The sequence below is a fragment of the Bactrocera latifrons genome, unplaced genomic scaffold, assembly GCF_001853355.1.
Source record: "Bactrocera latifrons isolate USDA-ARS-PBARC rearing strain unplaced genomic scaffold, ASM185335v1 scaffold_5, whole genome shotgun sequence".
Lineage (NCBI taxonomy): Eukaryota > Metazoa > Arthropoda > Insecta > Diptera > Tephritidae > Bactrocera > Bactrocera latifrons.
Genome location: NW_017537156.1, coordinates 377,114 through 401,643, shown reverse-complemented (window position 1 = coordinate 401,643; position 24,530 = coordinate 377,114). Strand labels below are relative to the sequence as shown.

At 38.2% G+C, this 24,530-nt stretch overlaps 1 protein-coding gene across 2 annotated transcripts in view; it reads right to left on the bottom strand.

Moving 5' to 3' along the window:
* Nucleotides 1–24,530, bottom strand: part of LOC108973763 — a 36,845-nt gene that overhangs the window by 7,368 nt on the left and 4,947 nt on the right. The window contains exons 2-10 of one of the 2 annotated variants that reach the window (XM_018941243.1): nt 20,357–21,997; nt 18,360–18,445; nt 18,050–18,224; nt 15,020–15,174; nt 14,842–14,939; nt 14,225–14,364; nt 11,359–11,471; nt 9,404–9,535; nt 42–837 (exon numbers count right to left, since the gene is read on the bottom strand). In XM_018941243.1, coding sequence (XP_018796788.1) covers nt 118–837; nt 9,404–9,535; nt 11,359–11,471; nt 14,225–14,364; nt 14,842–14,939; nt 15,020–15,174; nt 18,050–18,224; nt 18,360–18,445; nt 20,357–21,997 — 3,260 coding nt within the window. In that variant the 3' untranslated portion in view covers nt 42–117. Of the gene's footprint in view, nt 1–41; nt 838–9,403; nt 9,536–11,358; nt 11,472–14,224; nt 14,365–14,841; nt 14,940–15,019; nt 15,175–18,049; nt 18,225–18,359; nt 18,446–20,356; nt 21,998–24,530 lie in introns of those variants that run through there. The other variant, XM_018941242.1, reaches the window with a different exon arrangement.

Sequence of the window (24,530 nt, the reverse complement as noted above, 5' to 3'; positions counted from 1 at the left end):
AAATATCTTTAGCAATACGTATTTCTAAATTTTTCATCGATTTTCTTTTTGCCCGCATTTAGCACTTGTGTTGCGTCACAATTGCGCATTTCGGAGCGCTTGATTTGTCTTGTCGGCTTAGTTGGTGGCAGTTGTCGGTGATGATTTAGAGGAAGTAATTGAATCTGTTGAAACCGGTGTCACGTCATAGCCATAGCTATTGGTCAGAAGCTCGGGCGGATAGGCGCCGGCACCGCAGCCGCCGCCTAACGGATATTCCCTGCCATTTCGATTAGTTACAATAACGAATTCGTCGTCATTGAAATTGACGACGTTAGGCTGGTAAGTGCATGCGGAACAGGAACCATTTGCGTTATCACAATTCAAGCCATGAATATATAAATTATCATTGCCATCCTGTTTGCTGGTTGTGTGGCAGCCAACGTAGGCGCCAACGCCGCCTCCGCCACCGCCTCTTTGATTGCTGTAGTGGCTGTTGAAGGCGCTACCGCTGCCAATGCCGCTGCCAATGCCACTGCCGCTACCACCGCTGGTGCTGCCGTCGCCATTACTTTGGCTCTGGCTCTGGCTTTGGCTGGGGTTCTGTCTTTGACCGTTACAATTGCCATTGTCATCGAGTTGTTGCTGGCTGCCGTGTGGATGTGGCTGTGCCTGTATGGCTTGCTGCAGCATATAGGCTTGTTGCTGTTGCTGCTGTTGGTGCTGTTGTTGGTGCAATTGCCAATTGTGTTCGGACATGTAATCGTTTTGCAAGCCAACGAATATCGCCGTCTTGGGTGCATCCCAGATGAACGAATCGATGTGATAAATATCGCTGGCGTGCGGCAATGGTATCTCCTGCGGATAAGAGCAGAGCAGAGAACAGAAGAGCACAGTCGAGAGACGAAAGACGAGAGACGATATAGAGAGTGAGCGAGCGTACACATGGTTTGGTTTGTTGGTGTTCACACACATCAATAACAACACACAATTGGCATGAGCGGGAGCAGGAGGAGCAAAAGGAATTTATTATAATACTAATGGTACTTAGGCAACTACACACACACGCACACACATACAGACATACAATACGCACAATTGCCGCAACTATGGTACATATGTATGTATGCACGTGCCTTTATGCAAACTGCATTATTTCTATTGTATAATGGTGAATGGTGAATTTATACTTCTATTCTAGTTAGCTTAGGAATTTATGCATGAGTCGGTGTGTCAGTGTGTCTGTTTTGCGTAGGAAGTATAAAAAAGTAAAGGCAGAAAAAAAGTGTAAAAAAGAATAAATAAGGTTTCCATAGCAATGCGGGAGGATCACTTTCATGGAGGTGACTTCAATTGTGCTACGCGCTCTATACTGGTTTGCATGTGTGCGAGTGCCTTGTGAGTGGGTGGCTACAAGATAATGCTGTGCCGGGTTTGTTTGGGTTTGGGTTGGATGTCGCACACGCGCCTTTGCATTTGACTACACATCAGCATGTAAATAGCATAAGTTATGACAACATTCATTAGTGGTGTGTTGTGATGAGAAAAAATTGTCCGACAGTGTTGCAGAGAATTAATGAAAATGCGTATTTAAAGCAGCTACGTTACATAAACACATACATTCATACATAAAAGAAACCTAACCCACTAGTGTGTGTGTGTGCTCGTGTGTGTAAAGCGCAGTGAGGTGAAAGCGAGCACCATAGACACTGCGGCGGTGGAGGAGGGTGGTCCAAGCTACAGTAACTAATGGTATTAGTTTACCAACGCTCATCTGAATCGAATGTGTTCTCAGCGGAGTGTGACACACGCATTTAAGGCACACGCACAGTCAGTGCGGCAGCAAGGCCCGCAGCCAATGACTGACAGACAAGGCTGCATGTGTGAAATAATAAAACGTTACCCATTTACAGCAGTGAATGGTTTGTCCTTTTCATGTCAGCACCTGACACATTGTCAGGGGAACGGTACGTCTCACACGCGAGCAGTCAAATTGCTGCCAAGCTAAATATGAGTGCAGTTGAGCGAACATTTCCACGCTTTATTTTGATTTAATTTCAGCGCTAACCGGCGAGTTCGTGTTTGAATTGTGTCAGCTTTGTTGCTTTGGCAAGAAATTGCTGTAGAATTTTTTCAAGACGCACTTGACGAAGCTGCGTTTAAGATAGCTAGGTTATATAAAACTATCTTCTTGTTAGAGAAAATTGTTGAAAAACAATTTTCAATCGGAAATTATGGAATAATATTGTCTGGAACGATAAAATGTAGGAGAGCTTTAAATATTGTCTTAAAAAAAGTTTCATATGTCAAGAAAAAAATAATTTTTTGTAGAAAAACTTAGAGACTAGTTCGCGTGTGTACAGGCAAACTGACTTGGATTGGAGAATTGCGGATTGAAGTGCTAATTGGCAACTTCTTCCTGAAACAATCGGAAATGTTCTACTCTACTTCTAAGATTTCGATTGAATTCACCATACTCTCAATTATCACTGGCGTTTCATAAAGCTACGTTGTTAAACATTGAATTAAGATAATGTTTGCACTCTGAATGAGTTAATCCACTTCGAAAGACATAAAAAAATATCGCCCCAAAATCTTCGCCGTTCAATTTCATTTTCTGGTCGAGAGACTATTTGAAGTTATTGTAAACAACACACACAGCTCTCGTATGTCAAAACATTCTTATCAGCAAGAATGTCAAAATTTACGATAAAGTTGGGAGTTTCCAGATTGCGACACTAGTGTTGCTAAATCCCGAAATATAATAGGCAACCTACGTATTTCGAAAGATTCTCGACCGGTCACTGAGCTAAAATTTAATATATGGACATTGTGACAAAAAACCCGGATATCTATATATATAAAAGAAAGTTGTGTTAGTTACACCAATTCTCAACTCATTCATGAGCCCATTTGGCGGAAAATTAGTGGGGAGGTAGCCTAGAACCAGGGTAAGAACATAGGATGCCTCTTATCTCTTTATGTTCGAATCCAATAAAATTCATAAATTTAAAAATTATATTTTAAATAATAAGCATTTGTTCTTGATTCATGTTTGTGGGAATCAATTGAACATATGCGTACAATTTTAAACAGATTCTTCCTCAAAACCAATGCAATTGCTAAGTATTTGGAATAGTAGGAAAGAACTGCAACCAAATACGCAGTGAAATGGATTATAACTGGCTCAGTAATTAGTCGTTGAGTATGTATTATACCACGTGCATCCCAAAAGACTGATGTCATAACCTTTCCAGCCGACTTTTTCGTCTTTCCACGCCTGAGAACCGCTTCATCATGTGCAGCCCACTAGAATGACTGCCGATTGGACTCCAGTGGGAAATGATGGAGCCATGTTTCTATTGTGACACACCGACGCAAATGTTCGGTTTTATTACGATTAAAGAGCACTCAAAAACTCCTCAGAACCAGTTATTTTGTTTTTGTTGGATCATGAAATTACGAGGCAACCACTTTGCCAAAGCTTTCGCCTCTTTAGAGCATCATTGTTCTCGGTAAAATATCTTTTCAACGGTGGATTTCCCTGAGCCCAAATTCAACCGTATTTTCCCCAAAAAGCATTGCTTTATTAACGCACGAAATGCTTTATGATCCATTTTTTTGTAAACAAACACAAGTTGCTTTACAAAAATGTTATATCTCATTAACTAATAGTTATAATCCAACTAATAGAAATCATATGGGATGTAGTAGTAGTATTATCTATGTACATATAATATTAGCCATAGTGAAGCGTGGACGGTTCCTCTAGTTGTAAATAAAACGAGGAATATTTAATTATTCATCAATATTTATGTATTTTGTCACCTTCAAAATAATCGCCGACAGACCATTTTCTTAATGAAACGATTTTTTCAGTCCTCAAAACACCTTTCATAAGCAATTTTTGGGATAGTCTTCAGCTCCCTCAGCGAATTTTGTTTTGTCCCTTAGTTGGACTGGAAACAGGTTCCACGGTTTGGGGAATACGGTGGTTGACCGATGACAGTCATTGCATTTTTGGCTTCGAATTCGGTCACAATTCTCTATTTGAAAACAAAAAAAAAAAAGTTTTTACTGGGACGAGTCGAGCAAGAATGCATTCATACCGAAAATGTCCATCAAAATAATTCGAACAGAATTGGGATAGATGTAGAGCTCTTTTGCGATATCTCCAATTCTTGTTCAACGATTTTCAAACAGAACGAGGCATTTCTTCAACAATCTCTCCACCGTCTGGTTGAAATATCGCGCTCACATTTGGCGTAGTAATTAAGGACAGTCCTACCAAATTGGCAAAATTTTTGAAATATCATTTACACGGGGAATTAAATTACAATTTTCGGGTGCTTTTATGTCATATAGTTAATCATTAATATCGACAATAAACTCTAGATTACATATGAGGAATACGGAAATTGTTACCCCTCGTTTGAAGATGAAGTGTTTACTGTTTGCCTGTATTTTATATTTCATTTGCTTAATTTTTCACTTTATTGTTTATTGATAATAGGAAAACATATCCATGTAATGGAGATATTTTATGTCGAGCATAAAAAGTTGAGAAGAGCAACACCCACAAATATGTTGGAATGAGAATGCACAAATTAAAGGTCTAGAATTTTATAATTTATATAATTAAATAATTTAAATATTAGAGTATGACTGATAGTAATTTGAAACTATCCACTTATTGCTACTTTTTCATAAGGAACCAATTTATCTAATTTATGAATGTAAGGACCATTATTTCGAAGTAATACGTTTTAGACTAGAGCAACCCTAGTGAATGCTTGGCAACCTCAGAGACACCTTATAGTACTGTGAGGTGAGTACTTCCGTCTTCGCGCGCAAAAATTGAAGCTCGTGCAAGAATTGAAGCGGAACGACCATCAAATGCGTCGTTCATTAAGCAAATCGGTGCAAAACGAATAGGCCATTACCACGATTTTCAACAGATATTTTTGCTTAGCGACAAAATTGAATTTTGGTTGAATGGGTACGTTAATAGACATAATGTCGCATTTGAGACGTTAATAGTCTATATGCCATTATTTAGATCCTAAGCTAAATCCTCAAAAAGTCTCTATTTGGTGTACTCTGTATAAAGAGGAAATAATTGGGTTTTTTTACAATATAAAACATGTGATGTTGCTTTAGATCGAAAAATCATTGATATGACATTAAATCACACATTCCACATTTCATTTTTGGTATTGTCTCAAAAATTTTATTTAACATATGCGTGTATGTAAAAGAAACCTCGGCATCTTTTATAACCCCACTCAGCTACATAGATATCTCAGCGAAAATTTAATCAACATTGGTCTAGTCAACATTGAAAACAATAAAACAATATCAGCTTGAAATATAATATGGATTCACTCATAACACTCGTTCCAGTTTTGATTGAGTAGACAATTGAGCACACTCGATTTTATATGTGACGAAAACGCGTGGACGCTGTGCTTTAAGGGTTTTGGTAAGAATAGTAGAGCATATTTTAGGTTAACTCTCCGTCAATTAAATTAGCATTGACAACCGAAAATCCTCCTTTTAACAAAAGTTAGAAATATATTACGCTTCCCGCACATACATACATACATACAATTTTACATCAATATCACTTAGGTTAATTACTCCGTTATTGCATTGAGGTTAAAGCTACATTTGCAAATGTCGAATGTAAGGGAACCCGCTCATGTTGCACGCCACTTCCAAAAATATGAAATAAATTTATTTTAAGTTACCGAACTGTGGCAGCTTGTGGCGTAGCATATATGTATAACATAAATTTCGCAATTTTCAAGGCCAATGCTTTTAAGGGCGCTTTCTGTTCATTGCTAAATAAAATGTATGAAATATTTATGTGTATGTACATATGTATGTGTGTGTGATATCCCCCACCAATGACTACAAATTGCATGCTTGGAAGAAGCCTTAGGGCATTTTGCCTTTCTGTAAATATATTTTTGAATTTTTCTAGTTATGCATGTGTATTTCAGTACACTCAATATGTAACTAAAATAATGGTGGCGGCTTCAGCAGCAAAAAAAGAGGTAACTTTTAAGTGCCAGCAGCTTTTTTCGTGCTAATGCGAGTGCTGTAAGCTGCAAGGGGCGCAAACGCTATTTTTATTTACTTTTATTCAATTTTTTATTTCAATGGCTAACGGCACTTAAAAATAAATGCAAAGCGTTGATAATGGACAGTCATAAATTTTCAACACCAAAATTTGTTGAATGAAATATGTTGGTTTAGTGTGTTTGTATAGTTGTGCGTGCATGTATGGCTGTATATGTGCTTTTAGTGTATATATATTTGTAAAAGAATGCAATATTGCATCAATCGTGTTCTCAATTCATATGCATGTGTTTATGTGTGTTCGATACGAAAACTCTTTAGTACAAAATTCAGCAAATGCGAAGTTCAAAATTTCTCTATTTCACTTTTTTATCTTTTTTTTTTAGCAGAATATTTATTTTTTTGCTCTCTTTTTCCTTTGCTATAAGCTACGGTGAAACAAACGTGCAAATAATGTTTTAAAAAGTGTTAAACGAAAATTGGTTTCAAACTCACATAATTCAAAATCAGTACTTAAGTTCATGCAAAAGTCTTTACAGCACTTTTTTTTACAATTTATCTTACTAAATATTGCTTAACTACTGCAAAGTACATACTAGTGTTTCGTAATTACTTTCTACACTAAATTGGCTACTAGCGTATGCATGGTGTGTTTGGTGAGTTGGCAACACTGTTGCGTTTAGTTTGATTTCATTTATTTAATGCTAAATTCACTTATTTACGAATCGATTTCATTGCTCTAATGTATGATTGATAAGCGTTTACAATTCACATACAAATATATGCATATACAGGGTGCGCCAACTTGTTATACCTAACATAATGTATTATATACCTTTTGTGAAATTTTTCAAAACTTGAGTTTTTAAATTTCGATAGGTTATACCTTTGCCACTAAAATATTGAAATTTTAAAACGATATCACAAATAGTTTTTGAGTGACAGCCTTTTAAAATGTTTAATCTGATACATCAGCTCATTTTTCGAATTTGCTTGCGTGCTAACTTGGAAACAAATTAACCGATCCCTAACAATTTTTTCTGCATGTTTTGAAAATATATAGTTAGTTTACAAAACAATAAAGTACCAGTTTTTGATCTAAGCAAAAATCAAATTCGATAGAATAACAACGAACAAAATTTTGTTAAAAATTCTATTTTTTTTAAGCCACTATTTTATAAATATCTATTTATTAAAGACCTTAGGTCACACAATAACAATAAAAATTTTTTGTTTTTGGAGGAACATTTTGAACGCCGTTCGAGAGATCTTTACTTTCTTTTTCTTCACAATGTGCATAAAAATGGTATTGATTAATACAACTTTCAAAAAAAGTATTTGGCTTACCACTCAGAGCAGTTTTAGTTATGGAAATTTCCAAAGAATTGCTGTCAATAAAAAAATTTGACATAGGCAGGTGATCAAGAACTTCAGCTTTAATTTCCCTTACTTCTAGGTTGAAGGTTTATAAAATCAAACCAGTAAACTTCGGACTATATTTTATTGCTTTAAACAAGCATTCGGTCAGAAATCATCGTTATACCACCCGCAATTTCCAAAACACAATAAAACCAGAAAAAAACATTTGCTACTATGAGCAAAAAAGTAAGACTTGCTCAGAATTTTAAAATACTCAATATATTCTTCAAAATCTATGTCGTCCTCTTCAAAGTAATCACCCTTGGAATCAATGCACTTGTGCCAATGTATTTTCGAATCCTCGAAATAGTTGTTAAAGTCAATTCTGGAATAATCTTCAATGCGTGTAGCGATTCACGTGTAATGTCTTCAATTGACTCAAAACGATATCCCCGGAGCGGTCGTTTGAGTTTGCTGAATTGCCAGAAGTTACACGGAGCTAAATCAGTTGAATACAGTGGTTGTGGAACAATATTTATTGAAATCTTTATCAAAAACTCACGACGAATTAATGCAGCATACGACGATGTTTTATCGTGGTGCAAAAATCAAGAAGTGTCGTCTCATAATTCCAACCACTTTTTACGAATAGCTTCACCCAAACGACGCATAACTCTCAAATGTATTCACTATTAACAGTTTGGCCGGTCGGATAGAATTCGGAGTACGCTACACCTCGGTAATCGAAAAAAATGTCAACCTTGATTTTTGATCTAATTTGACGTGTTGGGCTCACCTTTGCCACGATATTCGGTCGATTGATCGTCTGTTTCCGGGTGGTATGCATAGATTCAAGGCTCATCGCCAGTAATACTACGTTTCATGATATCCTGGTAGTCGTTTCAGAGACGTTAGCGCGACGTTTGTTTAAAAAATATAGAGTGGTTTTGGAACCAATCGTGCGCTCATTTTTTTTTTTTTCAAAATGATTTTCAGTAATCCTTCCGATTCCAACAATGCCAGTAAGATCTCTGACTGTTAATCGGCGATTCTAAAGCACCAATTACTTTATTACATTGGCGAGTTTATCATCAGTTGTGGTTGATGGCCATCCTGGATGTTATTCGCCGTCAGCGCTTACTCGACCCTCTTTGAATATTTGTACTAATGAAAACACTTGATCGCGAGAAACTATTGGCACTGACGGATTTTTTACAGTATTCCGAATGGAATGGCACCATAAATTTGATTCCGCACACAAAATTTAATGGAACTTCTTTGTTTAAAAATTTCACTCATCGTAAAAATCGCCGAATGCACTTTATGTACTTCAGATAGACAAGCGTATACTAAACTCTATTGACTATTTTAATGTGACATTTGGAACAGAAGTCACGGACAGACATGTTAATATAAAAAAAATATACATATATATTTCGCTGAATGGATTTTTGTATGAAATTGAAATTAAAAAGTCTTACCATTTTTTGCCCACAGAACCCAGAAGCTGTAATAGCTTTCACAGGTACTTTGTTCTGTACCATAAAAGGGTGTAAAAAGATATTTTGCTTGGTTCCAATTGTTCATTTTGTCAGACAGCTATAGCTATAGTGATCCGATATCGGCGGTTGGACAGCTTCTTGCTGAGAAAAACTGGGGGACCAGTTCGCATATATACATATAGACAGTAGACGGACATAGAGAGATATGGTGATCATTTTACATGTTTTATAGGGATTTCGACAGTTCCTGCTGGGTGTTATAACTTTCATGGAAAACACAATATACCATGTTAAGGGTATAAAAAAACAACAATAATCATCATTTTGCTATGGTCAATAGAGGTGACCATTTAATCTATTTAGTATTAGAGAAATAGTCCGTTTATTCAAATATTACGAAAAAACATTATCTTTTTCAAATTAACCTAAAAGATGGCACACCCTTTATATGCGTATTTAATTGATTTTTTTGCACTTACCCGTATGATTTTCTGATCATGCATTATCTTGCGTACGCAATTCACTAGGAATGTCAAAATCATGCCACCCAAGATTAGACCGAAGACAACCATGATAATGTAAATATGCTCAGATACTTCCGAGGTCTCTTTCTATAATTAAATATAAAAAAAAATATTTGGAATTACTTAGGGATAAGTAAAGCAAAGCTACATATATAAAATAAATTTAATAACAAGAATTTTGTATATACTTATGTAAATATTATATTATTAGATTTTTGACCCAGTAATGCATGTAATTGAATTTTTTTAAGTTCGTGCCAAGTTTGATTTCCGTTTGTCGTTTTATGTGGCAGCTGTTTGGTTACGTCCAGAAAAGTCTGGAGACTTCGAATTTTTGATTAGAAACATGGTTTATGAGAATAGTTCATCCACCTCTGTTAACGAGCTTAATAAGCTAAGAATATCGTTGTGTCTATGGATCAACTCAACCGGCCCAATGCTAGACTCGTACCAAAAGACTGTATTGGCTCAAGAGCCATTTCTGAAGTCGACGATAATAAATAAAATATATGAAAATGTAATTGTTTTAGTAGTTTGGGTTAAATTTGAGCGGATGGTATATAGAAAGCGCTTAACTGCGTCGCAGTGCAGTGTGTTTACGAAATAAGGTCGTTTCTTCTCTGATATATTATGTCTTTAACTTAAGGAAAATGCGTTTATCTGAGATATCTTCAATTATGTCTTTACTTTGTCCAGCGGTGCTTACCAATGACAAAGATTGGAAAGGAACGTTCCAAAATCCTTAATAATCTCTTACAACATCACCTCTTAGAGAAATGACAGTGATATACAAAACAAAATGAGATGATAAAGCTGATAAAGAAACCTGTATTTGAATGCTCCATAAGACCTTATTCAAAATTGAAATAAGTGAATTACCCAAATGATTGTCACAAAAAACACAGTCTTTCAAAAATATTTCACAGAATGGAATTATTCTTTAACAAATGTTGCTATGAGTATGAAAATGGGAATCAGCTCGATTCAGTGGAAGTTAATTAGGAAATGAAACTATGGAGAACCACAAATGGGTAACAGTTTTGATTCTAGATTAGCTTATTTGAGTTTGTATTGAATAATATTACATTATGAAAATCCGCTTAGGTGGTATTCCGAATATGTGTGCGAAAGAAAGAGTAAAAACGCTTCACTCTCCCCACCTTTAGGAAAAGCAAGACGAAAGAGTGACCTTTGGCGAGAGCATCTGTAGTATTTTCTGACTGGTTTCTTTAAGCTTCCCAGAATTAAAGTAGCTAACCACTACTTCAATCGAAGTGATTGTATTTTGAAATATTTCTTTCTCACTTTGTATTGAACTTTTGGGAATAAAAGTTATCAGCGACAAACTTACATACTTTTGATATCTAGTGAAAGGCTTCAAGTTCTCTTCCAAACAAACCTATATCATAGTATTCTTCTCTAAACTTATACTTATGTATTGTCAATTTGTCAGTTCGATAGCTGCATTTATAATAAAAATATCTGCCAGTAAGTGCAGTTAACAATAACAACATGCGCACTTTACAACTTTGACAGGTTGATAGCTCATTGTTCGTTCACCATTTCAGTCACTTGATAGTTCATTCGATTCCATTTAAGAGCTAAACTTGACCAATTCCCACTGCAATTGCTGTCAACATAAGGAAGCACGTACGACTTTAACATGCGCATGTACATATATATATACGATATATGTAAAATGTGTGTATATACATTAGGGTGTGCGTTATGTCTCAAGTTGATTATATTTACGTAGACTAAAGATCAAAAAATTCCATGTTAAATATATCACTTCGAGAAATAACAGATACCCTAATAAATAAATAAATATATATATATTATGTGATACGCGGCGATTGAACTACTAGCATGCAAGCGAGAAAAAGTAACAATTGTTAGAAATCACTTACATTACAACCCTCCTCGTCCCAACGAAATTTGCAGTTGTCACGTAAATTACACTTGAGTTTGCGGTCAATGCATGTGGCATCCTCACAATCGTATTCTTCGTCAGTGCAAGTTCCTAGTATTGACAACAACAAGAAAAATTTAATAATATCCAAAATAAATCGAATTAAGTGCAAATATGGAAGAAAAACTGCTAATAAATAATATCTAGCCTTTTTGTCATCGCTTAAGTCAAAATTTCGTTTATTGGTTGTCATGCGACGCTATCAAAATCCTAAAGACATGTTTATATTTTTTTACATCTCTATAAAAAGCTGAACAAAACCACTGCACCGAAGTCTCTCTCTTTATATCATATATCATGTATAACACCATATGTATACCTAATTGAATGTGCAAACGTAACCGATCAACGCGTTCCGTTCATCGGAAAATGCTTTGCTAACCACATTTTTTGATATAAATACTCCTCGTATTGGGGTTACCTAATAAGGGAACTAATATTTTGTGAAATCTTTCTCCGATTCTGATCGGCTAGTTTGAATGTCAGACCTGAACAGTTCATTCGAAGATTGTAATGTCTTCTTTAGTAGCGTAGACACGGCTTACGCGGTTATAGCCGAGTTAACAGCAACGCGTAAGTCTTTTCGCAATTTTACCGCAATTCGAAATACCAAATGTAGCCACCTTTCCCACCTGATCTCTCGAACGGAGTGGAGGTCTTTCTCTTCCTCTGCTTCCCCCGGTGGGTACTGAAATGCGATATTCACCGTTGCCAATGCGCAAAAGAACCATAAATCTTTCGCAGAACTTTTCTCTCGCAAACTCGCAACGTCGACTCATCCGTTGTTGACATCGTGCAAGCCTCTGCACCATATAGCAGGACGGGAATTATGAGTGACTTATAGAGTTTGGTTTTTGTTTACCGAGAGAGGACTTTGCTTCCCAATTGCCTAATCAGTCCGATGTAGCACCTGTTGATAAGAGTTATCCTGCGTTGGATTTCTAGGCTGACATTGTTGGTAGTGTTAATGCTGGTTCCATGATAGACGAAATTATCTACGATTTTGATGTTCTGACTATCAACAGTGACGTAGGAGCCAATTCGGGAGTGCGACGATTGTTTGTTTAATGACAGGAGATATTTCGTCATTCCCTCGTTTACTACCAGACCCATTTGCTTCGCTTCCTTATCCTGTTTGAAGAAAGCAAAACGTTAGCGTGATATAAATATCATCGGCGTACGTCAGGCACTCTTATAAAATATTGTGCCTTCTCGATTCAGCTCAGCAGCTCGAGCTATTTTCCCCAGCAGTAGATTGAAAAAGTCGCTCGATAAAGAGACGCCTTGTGTGCAACCTCTTTTGGTATGGAATGGCTCGGAGAGGTCCTTCCCGTTCTTGACGGGATTTTGCTACTGCTTAAAGTTTATACAGCCGTATTCGTTTTGGGGGGATGCCTAATTTAGACATAGCGGCATAAAGGTAGCTGCTTTTTGTGCTATCAAAAGCAGCTTTGAAATCGACCAAGAGTTGGTGTGTGTCGATTCTCTCTTCACGGGGCTTCTCTAAGATTTGGTGCATGGTGAATATCTGGTCAGTTGTAGATTTTCCAGGCCTAAAGCTATAGATAAGGTACAATCAGTTTTTTGATGGTAAGCTTTAATCTTTCTCACAATGCATTCGTTAGAACCTTTTATGCGATGTTTGGGAGAGTTATCCCGGGTAGTTGGCGCAGATTGTGGGGTATCCCGTTTTGTGGATTGGTCAGAGTACACTTAAGTTCCAATCCTTGCGCATGCTTTCGTGTGTGAATAGCTCGGTCGCTTTGTTGTTTTTTAGACGGGTAGTTGCTATTCGAATTTCGATTGGGGAATCGGGTTCGCCTTCCCCTAGCGTTATTATTTCACTGCCATTTAGTAGGTTCGAGAAGTGTTCCCTTCATAATTTTAGTATGCATTGCTTAGTAGATCACCGCGTAGGGTTTTACGAAAGTGTGCTCCGGTCTTGAAAGCTTTTTCTTTTTGTAGAATTTTCTAGTATTATCCGTGTCGGCTAGCTTCTCAAGCTGTTTGTACTCACGCATTTCGTCCTCTTTCTTTTTGCCTGCAAATGCGTCTCACTTTCTTCTTCAACTCTCGGTATCTATCTCATTCCGCACTTGTTGTGACGTTGTGAGGTAGGCAGTAAGTTTTCTCTTCACTGCTATATGGCACTCCTTTGTACTTTTGCCTTTTCCAATAACCAATGGTTTCGTTTGCAGCTATACCTAAAGAGCTTGAGATGACATCCTACAGATCAGGTTGCTGATGACTGTGAAAATGCCAACCAAAAACGATGCTCACCATGAATTTGTTCCTCCCAGACAAACCGGCAACGCCAAGTTTTACGTGGAAATCCTTAAGAAACTCAAACGGAGGTTCAATCGGTTCCGGCAGGACATCGCAAACTATTGGAAGTGGCACCACGACAACGCCCCGGCTCAAACCGCCTTTTTTATGAACAGTTAACCGCAGCCGCCCTACAGGCCAGATATGGACGTTGCACCTTGGCTCTCAAGGCTATTCCAGAGAATTCCTTCCGTTACGCCTTTTGTGCTTGGAAATCGCGCTGGCAGCGCTGCATTGACGCGGAAGGAGCGTATTTTGAAAGTTTTTAAAGAATAGTAACGATTGGTTCAATAAATTCTTTTATATCATCTCTATCTGCATCCCAAACATTTTCGAAATCCGGGACCTAGCCAACAAATATGTGTATATGAATTTCACACTTCCGGTTGTGGTTAGAGTTTAAAATGTTCGGTCACACCCGAACTTAGGCATTGCTTATTTATTTTGTTACGTTCTTGGTTTTGTTGGCCAGCACTTACCTGATCCTTTATCTCGAAAAGCCGTAAATAAAATGGAGAATGTTGAATTGATGGCCGCTGGCTCGGCAAAGAAACGAATATTGAGCGTGTTCGAATCGGATGTGATGCCCTCACCAGCAGATCCGCAAAAGTTTTTTTTCCTACGAATAAAAAATAAGGATTTGCTGAAAAACGCAAGCAAAAATAACAAAAACAACAAAATATTTGATGCCATATAAATACATATATATAAAACATTTGTTGCTGTTGTTGTCTTTGATTGGTCACGCTGAATGAGTAAGCAAAGGCGCTACTCGCACAAGCCCACAGCCGCCCACATATTCGTCATATTGCGCTGTCAGCGAGTGTGAGTTTGTCATTTTGTAATTTTATAGTAAAAGTGACAGTGATGATTGAAAGCTATGCATTTATCTGCACACAAGCACACACACGCAGACACACAAACACACCCACACATGTTTGTATGGTTTTTATGCTGCTTGTATTTGCATGTTAAATGAAGTTTGTCGTGATTTTGTGGCCACAATCAAATTGAGCGAGAGCGACAGTAAAATGTTGCCAACATACACACACATACACTAACGTTGAATGCTTCCATTTGCCTATTACTTACTCACCTAAGAGGCATGATGGTTTGTTCGGGAAATATGTCCAAGAAATTCGCTTCACAGTCATTCGGTTTGACTAAACGGAAATCCACGAATTTCATTTGTATCTGCAAATATCAGAAAAGAGAGCAAAAGAAAACGAGAAATTAGTTTTAAGCAAATTTTGGTGCTTGGCGTCGCGGCTAACCTTCCAGTTCTCCTGCACCTGTATGCGCCAAATGCAATCTAGTGGCACTCGATTTTTAATCGCAGTATCACGAATTTCTTCGGGCACATCGGTGGAGTTGACGAAATCCTCGAAACCCGACTTTTCGATTGTGCAGTTCAGATCGGTGGTGGGAGCTGTTGGACAAGCAATTAATACAATTAAAATGCAATAAGAAAATATGAATATACACAAATACATATATGTAATTGAAGTTATTGAAAATAATAAGAAACAAGTAAGGAAGGGCTAAGTTCGGGTGTCACCGAACATTTTACACTCTCGCATGATAAAGTGATAATCGGGATTTCAGGCGTGGTTGTGAACCGATTTCACCCATATTTGGTACATGTCATCAGGGTGTTAAGAAAATATTATATACCGAATTTCATTGAAATCGGTTGAGTACTTCCTGAGATATGGTTTTTGGTCCATAAGTGGGCGACGCCACGCCCATTTTCAATTTAAAAAAAAACCTGGATGCAGCTTCCTTCTGGCATTTCTTCCGTAAAATTTAGTGTTTCTGACGTTTTATGTTAGTCGGTTAGCACACTTTTAGTGATTTTCAACATAACCTTTGTATGGGAGGTGGGCGTGGTTATTGTCCGACTTCTTCCATTTTTGAACTGTATATGGAAAAGCCTAAAAGAAACGACTCTGTACAGTTTGGTTGACATAGCTTTAGTAGTTTTCGAGATATGTACAAAAAAGTTAGTAGGGGCCGGGGCCACGCCCACTTTTCCAAAAAAATTACGTCCAAATATACAACTCCCTAGTGCGATCCTTTGTGCCAAATTTCATTTTAATATCTTTATTTACGGCTTAGTTATGACATTTTATAGGTTTTCGGTTTCCGCCATTTTGTGGGTGTGCCAGTGGGCCGATTTTGCCCATCTTCGAACTTAACCTTCTTATGGAGCCAAGAAATACGTGTACCAAGTTTCATCATGATATCTAAATTTTTACTCAAGTTACAGCTTGCACGGGCAGACGGACGGATGGACAGACAGACATCCGGATTTCAACTCTACTCGTCACCCTGATCACTTTGGTATATATAACCCTATATCTGACTCTTTTAGTTTTAGGACTTACAAACAAACGTTATGTGAACAAAACTATAATACTCTCTTTAGCAACTTTGTTGCGAGAGTATAAAAACGTTAATTTCGTTGTAGGTCAGTTGTATCGTATATTGGTCTAATATCGACGATTGCGACAATTGAGCAGCTTTCTGATAAGAAAGGACGTTCACAAAAAAGCTGATCGATGTCTGAAAAACTTAATTACTAGTTGGGGTATCAGCTGATGATATCGTCCATGCCTCTGCGCCATATAGTAGGACGGGGATGATCAAAGACTCAAAGAGTTTGGCTTTTAGTTTTTGGTCGTCGAGAGAAGACTTTACTTCTCAATTGCCGAGTTAGTCCGAAGTAGCACCTGATGGCAAGAGATATTCTGCATTGGATTTCCAAGCTGACGTTTTTGGTGGTGTTGATGCTGGTTCCAAGATAGACGAAAGTATCTACAACTTCGAAGTTGTGACTGTCAACAGTGACGTAGGTGCCTAGTAGCGAGTGCAACGACTGTTTGTTTGATGACAGGAGCTATTTCGTCTTGCCCTCGCTCACCACCAGACCCATTTGCTTCGCTGCCATATCCATTCTGGAGAAAGCAGAACTAACGGCGCGGGTATTGAGACCAATGATATCAATATCATCGGCGTACGCCAGCTGCTGTATACTCTTATAGAAGATTTTCCCTTATCTATTAAGCTCTGCAGCTCGAATTATTTTCTCCAGCAGTAGATTGAAGAAGTCGTATTTTGCTATCGAAAGGCTCGGAAAGGTCCCCCCCGTTATTGAGGGGGCAATAGTATTTCTCAATGTCAGTTTATACTGCCGTATTAGCGGGGATACCACATTCAGACACCGTGGCATGTAGGCAGAAGCTTTTCGTGCTGTCAAAAGCGGCTTTGAAACCGACGGAGAGGTTGGGGCATGGTGAATATCTGGTAAGTTGTTGGATTTCTAAGCCTAAAGCCATACTGATAAGGTCCAATCAGTTTGTTGACGGTGGGCGTTAACTTTTCACACAATACGATCGATAGAACCTACGCAATGTGGAGGAGGCTTATCCGACGGTAGTTGGTGCAGCTTGTGGGGTTCTCCCTCTAGATGGACAGAGCACACTTAAATTCCATTTGTTGGGCATGCTTTCATCCAACTATAATCTACAAAAAAACTGATGGGTGCTCCTTATCAGTTTTTCGCCGCCGTAGCACAAACTCGCATTATCGCACATCGGAAAGCCTGCTACTAATCTTTTTAAGACATCTAACAAAAAACGACATATTCAATATAAAGTCGACGGTGTTCATCGAGTTACTCCTATCATTTATCGGAGGTTTAAAAGTTATAGCTGATATTTAGATGAAAATTGGCACGATTTTTCTCCGATTATAAATACACTTGCTGATTTAAAAGACTTTACCTGCGCGGGCCACGCCTATTGATCAGTTTTTTAACCGATTCACATTCAAACATGTTGTTATAGATTTTGGATTAAATTTAATGCTACTGACGTTTTTCGTAAGACACTTTCTGTTTTGAACATAACCTGTGGCATTATAATCCATTTTCGAGATTACCCATGAAATCCCAAAGATGTTTTTATTAAGCTTGGTGATTAAAACTATTATAGAACGGAACATTTTTCATTATCAAAAGATGCCAAGTTCATACTTTAAGGAGTTTTCATAAGAACCTCCCAACCAAGTTCCTGCGTGTGACTTGGCATTGGCCTGACGTAACACAATTTTTCTAAAATGGCTACGAGGAGTTTTTAGTTCTAATTCTAACATTACTTACACATCTTTCCCACACAGTTTTTGTTTCTAATAATTATTTATTTATTTTCGGCATTTCAGTTTTATAAGCTATCGGTGCGGTATAAATATTATGCGAAGCAATAATAACTTAAACTCTTTTAGCTTCGTTGCTATAAACTCACCTTCTTTACTGCGATCCATAAATTCGTAAACGGCTGTAAAACCCGAATACTCGATACTCTCATCCGATTGAAAATGCAACCAGAGGTAACGTTCCTTGGATGTGATTTCCGGTGGAAAATCCGTACCACAAAATTTACCGAGTAAGTTCGAGAAGCCGTACTGGCCATCACGTATCTATAAACACACACACAAACGAAATAAAACATACATACTTGTATATGGTTGAGAATGAAATATAAAGCACGAGTATTTACACTACAGTTTAACACTTTATACAAGCAAATGAGCCATATAATTGTGTGCTCTTACCTCGAGAACATCAAATTTGCATTCCTCTTTCGCTTCAATGTGAAATGAATTACGAAAATCTAAACGGATTATCTGTCCTGGCGGCGCTGCAGGAGCCAAAGTAAAGATTGAAAATAAAACATCAGAAAAAAAAACACACACATAATAAGATAAAGTGATACAAAATGTAGCAACCAATCGGTGGAAGTAAACGCCAGCAGCTCAAAAGCTCACGTGTATATAACAACACCCGTGTGTATAGCCACAGGTGGGGGGATTCACAAGGGTTCGATTGAAAAGTTAAGAGGCGCTGGACGGCGTAATAAATCTTTGGATAATTTCTATTGCCAGGGTGTTGAAGTGTTATATATTTTTGTCTTGTAGAGAGATTTCCGATAATGCATTTGTAGAAACGCGTGTTTTCAGCCATCTATTTTTTTAGTATCTGAGCTTCTTCTATTACTCACTGGTATCTAATGTAACCGGAGAAAAGGTCTATAATTTGTAGTGAGAAATCAAAATAGTGGATGCTACTTTACAAGCGCTCTAGAGACTTGAGTTGACTTGAGTCAAAAGCTTTAAGGAGCTTCCAGCAGAGTTGTTGTAATTAAGGAGAATATATATTTTAGTAGTTGCGAATAATACAAGTAATTTCGAACTTATTTTAGGAAAATGATGTCATGTCAGTATCGAAAAAAAAAAATAAGATGATAACCTGGTATGACGGAAGGATTCTGCCTGTGAGGGAATACTTTCTCGAAATTTTGTAATGTAAATAGCAATATAAATGGCCGGAGGAAATTTTAGATTCACTATTTTACTCTTTTTGTATATAGCTAGTGTAAAAGGTAATATCCACTTGAGAATTAAAAAAAAAAGAATGGATGGAAGCTCTAGAGAAAGATTGAAGTGTGAGTATATTGTCGGGGGCTCTCTATCAACTCTTGCTTCAGTTTGTCAGACCACTGCAGTAGTAACTGACATTAAGGTAGCAGCAGATGTACTTATACAGAGTGCGACTTCTTATAGAGTGGTAGCAGAGTTGCTATTCAAGCCTGTGAACTCACTGTCATAGATCTGAATGCTAGTCTAGAAGCAGATGACCTCACCAGCTATGAAATCAAGGTATTCTATATTAAATTTGTCTGTCCTGGCTTATCAAAAGGGAATCGGCGAAAACTGGTCTGCTAATGAGCTTGCAAGAAAGGTCACCCTTACCCAAATCTCAAGTGGATGGAAACGAGCATATGTTCCTTTGCACTAGTGAGGTTGACAAAAGCCTTCTGGCCCAGAGTGTTACACGGAACAACTGGCTCTTAACAAGGTTCACATGGCCGCAATGGCTTCATGAAAAATTAACCTTTTTATCTAATATAACCTCTTAGATATACTTGAACTGTTTTACAATAATTTCAGCTAAGAATCAGAAAAAATTTCCTTGTCGCTAAACACTATTTTTAGAAGACCTTCGGAATCAAAGAAATCCAATAAATTGCCAATTATTAAAGCATACTCAATTCTGTGAAAGTTAGTTGATGTGTTTTTTTTTTTTGTTTTTTTTTTTTTTTGCAAGTGAATATTACTGCTTAGGGATGGAACAATTTTATGAGACCTCCGAGGTAACTGTAACATAAAAAAATTTCAAAATTAAAATTTTTTGTGAACGCAGCGAACCATTATGAAGCCCCTTCACTCCTCACATCTGACTATAAACAGCATCGCATGAATAAAATATGAGATTTATACATATTTAAACGTGACAGGCGTGTATATACCATATAGATACATACACTTATGTATATATACATATATATACTTGTAGCTTTCGCTTTCATGTTCGCGCCTTTATTGTAATGGCAGGTGTGTGATGTGTGCTTTGTCAATTATGTATACACGTGTGCTTTATGTTCGAACCAAACGACGTTAACGCAAGGCCTTGGCGCCCGGGGCGTATGAGTTATGTATGCGTAATTCTTAACATGCAACATGCCGCATCCAACTCTCGACTCATGACTTACCTATAATCACGCGTGTACAACTGATGTTCTTTGGGTAATCGTTCGGATAATCGGGACTGTAGAATTCATTTTTCGCCGCATCACCCTCATTAAACTTGCGGCATTTGTCTATCGGCTCCTCCTCCGCCTGACGCACCCAGCGATTGCGCTGCTGCTTTTGCTGCTGTTGTTGCTGCTTCGCCGACATTTGTACGAGCGCCGCAAAGCTGTGTGTGTTGCCGTAGTTCGCCGCAGCAGCGTGGTCTTTGTTGCCGGCGGCGTCTAAGTATGAGCTGGAAAATTTATGTTGATATTGACGAACCACTTCCATTTCCTCATGCCCTGCCACAATCATTTGCGCATCCGTTTCCGACGTGTGCTTCCATTCGTCGGTGGCGTCGTTGGCGTCGGTTGCTTTGTAATCGTATAGAATGCGCGCTGACTCAAATTGCTTGCTTTGTGTTGTTAGCGTTTTTGTTGTTGTTGGTGTTGGCGTTATTATGAATGTGTCTACTAGTGTTATTCTTGTTGTTGTTGTTGTTGTTGCAGTTATTGGCGTTGTAATGCCATCAACAATGCCGCTGCGATTGCGGTTATTGTTGTTGTTGCTGTTGCTGTTGCTGTTGCTGCTGCTCTTACCGTTGATTGCTATTTGCGTTTGTGCTGTAGCTGTCACATTCGCCAACTCGCCGCCACGTCCCACAGGCGTTGCCACAATCATCGCTGCGGATGCCTGCGTGCTGCCGCTGTCGCCCATCAAAGTATGGCCGATGTATTTTTGCGGTTGCTTTGCGCTTCTATTGCCCGCAACAACAGCCAGTGTCTGTTTGCGTTGCGATTGCTGTTGTTGGTGCTGCTTTTCATGCTGCCAATATTGCTGCTGCTTCTGTTGTTGTTGTTTTTGTTGTTTGTGTTGCCTTTGAAGCAGTTGCTTATATATCATTGTGCCTTTCGCATTTATGCCTCTGACATTTATATTGGCCATGTTGTCAGGCGGCAACTTTATTGTGCTGCCACTGTGTCGCGTTGTGATTGCGCTTGTTGCTATTGTAATTGTGGGCGTCGTCGGTTTACTTGCGGCTAACGTTGTTGCCGTGCTGACGCTTAGCGTTTTTGTTGCTATTGTTGTTGGATTGATTATTGTTGTTGTTTTTGGTTTTATTGTTGTTGTGGTTCTTGCTACTGCTGCTGCTGGGCTTGTTGTGGGGTTTTCGACCATTATTGTCATCGACTGAGGCGTTGAAACCATATGTTCCTTCAGTTCTTGTTCCAGCTCCGGCTCCGGCTCCACCTTCTCCGCCGGAGCCGCTCGATCCGCTAACTGCTGCAATTGCTGATGCCACAGCTCCGGCTTGCTCGGTGCACTAATGTACGTTTTGTCGCTGTTTTTACTGTTCCTGTTGCTGTTCGCAATCACCATATTTGAATGGTAGTTGTTAAGATTATTGTTATTGTTGTTGTTGTTCTTATCGTTGACATTGTACCTGTTGGCGTCAATGAAACCCTTTGCTTCAAGCATTTTCATTGTACGCAATGTATTTGCTTTTGCCATTGTTGTTGTTGTTGTCGACGTTATTGTTGTTTTTGTTATGATTGCTGTTGTTCCTTTGGTTGTCGTTTGTTTATTGTGTTCAGCAAAATTCGTGTGTATATCTGGCGAAACTAGAAGATGTGTGGGTGGAAAGAGAGAGAAAGCGAGTGAGAATACATAAAATACAGTTACTGTCAGTAAAAGTGTGTGAGTGTGTGTGTGTACGAGCGCAATTTGTATGACTTTGCGGCAATGAAATGTTGAAAAATTGCGGACTTGTAAAAATACAAAAACAAACAAAAGTAAACAGAGCAAAATACACAGGTGAGCAGGAGCCACAGCCACAGCCACAACCAGAGCAAGGGCAAAAGCAAGAGAAAGAGCAAGAGCCAGGTGCCGGCAAACAAGTGTTCAATGGCAATTTCCGGCTATTTTCCCACAGCACAACTCTGTAGCTTGTCTGTTATCTCAACGAGCAAGTGTTTCGTGACACGTTCCCTTTTATCTGCCGCCGACCAATATATCTAAAAATATGCGTGAATTTGTGTGCCACACACATACACTCTCGGTTTTTACATTTTTCATTTTTGCTCTGATTTTGCTCTGAGAGAATGTAAATATTGCTGGCTTCGGCCAGTCATAATTTAAGTGAAGAGCGCAGCAGCAAAGGAGAATTGCAAATATTTGTATAAACACATTTATAACGCTTCCTTCCACCTTTCCTGTATTAGTTTAGCTTTGAAAATATGCTATTTGCAAGTCAATATGGCGAGAATTTAAATCAATTGCACTGCATAACTACTAAATTATTCATTTTGATGTGCCCAAGGAGGACAAAGTATTTCTACAGGGGAACCTGCTTAACAGTGACGATTAAATATGGGAAATTTGTGTGTTTCAATATCTACATATGGGCCTTTCAGGTTATTCAATAAGTTTTGTCGTTAAAAAAAAGGCGTTGGTACTAGCTAACTTTATGTTGTTGATACACTCTTCTTGTGAACGTGTCCGAAGTTTAATTTAAATCCGTCAATTCATTCTTTGTTTACAAGACATTTCGTGTCGAAACTATTTTTTTACAATTGAATATCGTGCAGCGATAAAATACTTATTTTTGGAAGGTGTTATAGCACCAAAAGAAATTCATGGACGAATGTTAAAAGTGCATAATGATTGTTCACCTATAATTAGAGGCGTAGAAAGATGGGTTGCTGAATTTAAACGTGGTCGTACAAGCATTGAAGACGATCCGCGTGGAAGACGTCCAAAAAGCGCATCAACGCCAGAAATTGTAGCCAAAATACAGGATATGGTTTTGGAAGATCGTCGATTGACTGAGAGAGATTTAGTAGAGGCTATGCACATCTCATTAGGCAGTGCGAGCCATAATTTAAATGAAATTTTGGGTTTTAAAAAGCTGTGTGCATAATAGGTGCCGCATTCGTTAACAATGGAGCAAAACGCTTTCGAATGAGACCTTCTCAGCAACATTTGGAGCGTTTTAAAAAAGATAAAGTGGATTTTGTGCATCGATTAATTACTATGGATGAGCTTTGGGTCTATCATCATGATCCTGAATCAAAACAAGAGGCCAAAGAGTGGTGTGAACCTGTTTTTTCGGCTTCCAAACGAGTTCGCGTGCGGAAATCGGTCAAGAAGGTTTTTGGAATGCGAGAAGAATTTTGTTTGTGGATTACTTGCAAACCGGTAAAATAATTAATTTTGAATATTATTGCAACCTATTGGATCAGTTGAAAAAAAAAATTCGTGGAAAAAATCCGGTTTGCAGAAGAAAAAATCTTTTTCCAATAGGACAATGCACCGTCTCACAAGAGCATGTTGACAATGGGTAAAAAAATGGAATTAAGCTTGAATTGTTGGAGCGCGGTGGATAATTAACCAGATTTGGCCCCAAGCAACTTCCATTTGTTTCATGCATTCGTGACAAGCGTTTTTCATCAAACGAAAAGGTCATAACGGTTGTGGAAGCGTGTTTTGTAGACCTAACGGATTCTCACTTCAGGGATTCACAATATAGTGTGTTTTGAATCATAAAGCCCCACATTTTTGATAGTGAAATATTCAGTAGCGAATTTGAACTCTTTAGATATGACCGGCTGAACAAGCAAGGTGGTGGTGTCTTGTTTGCTGTTCATTCTTCAATTCCATCTGAAGAAGTCGATGTTTCGCATGCACACTTCATAGAATTTAAATGCATTTGTATTTGCGCTAATAGTGGCCACATATACTTAACTTTATCTTATATACCGCCCCACTCGGACATATCTGTATATCTGCAGCATGCTTCATTAATAAATAATGTTTTCTCAACGGCTAATAATACTGATTCCATGATTGTTTTGGGGGACTTCAATTTACCGTGCGTATCATGGAAATCTATTGATGACTACACCATTCCTATTAGTACTCGCTTGTGTTTTAATGAGTTCTTAGATAAAATGTTGGAGTTGGGTTTTAACCAAATTAATTTAATTTCGAACGAGTTTGGTAAGTTCTTAGATCTAGTCTATGTTGATAACGCTTCAATGTTCTCTGTTGTCCGATGTGATCCTTTGGTTCGGCCAGAGGACTCGTATCATCCTGCTTTGGAAACTAACATCGAAACCATAGCCAACTTTGCTCATAATAATACACAAGACCTTT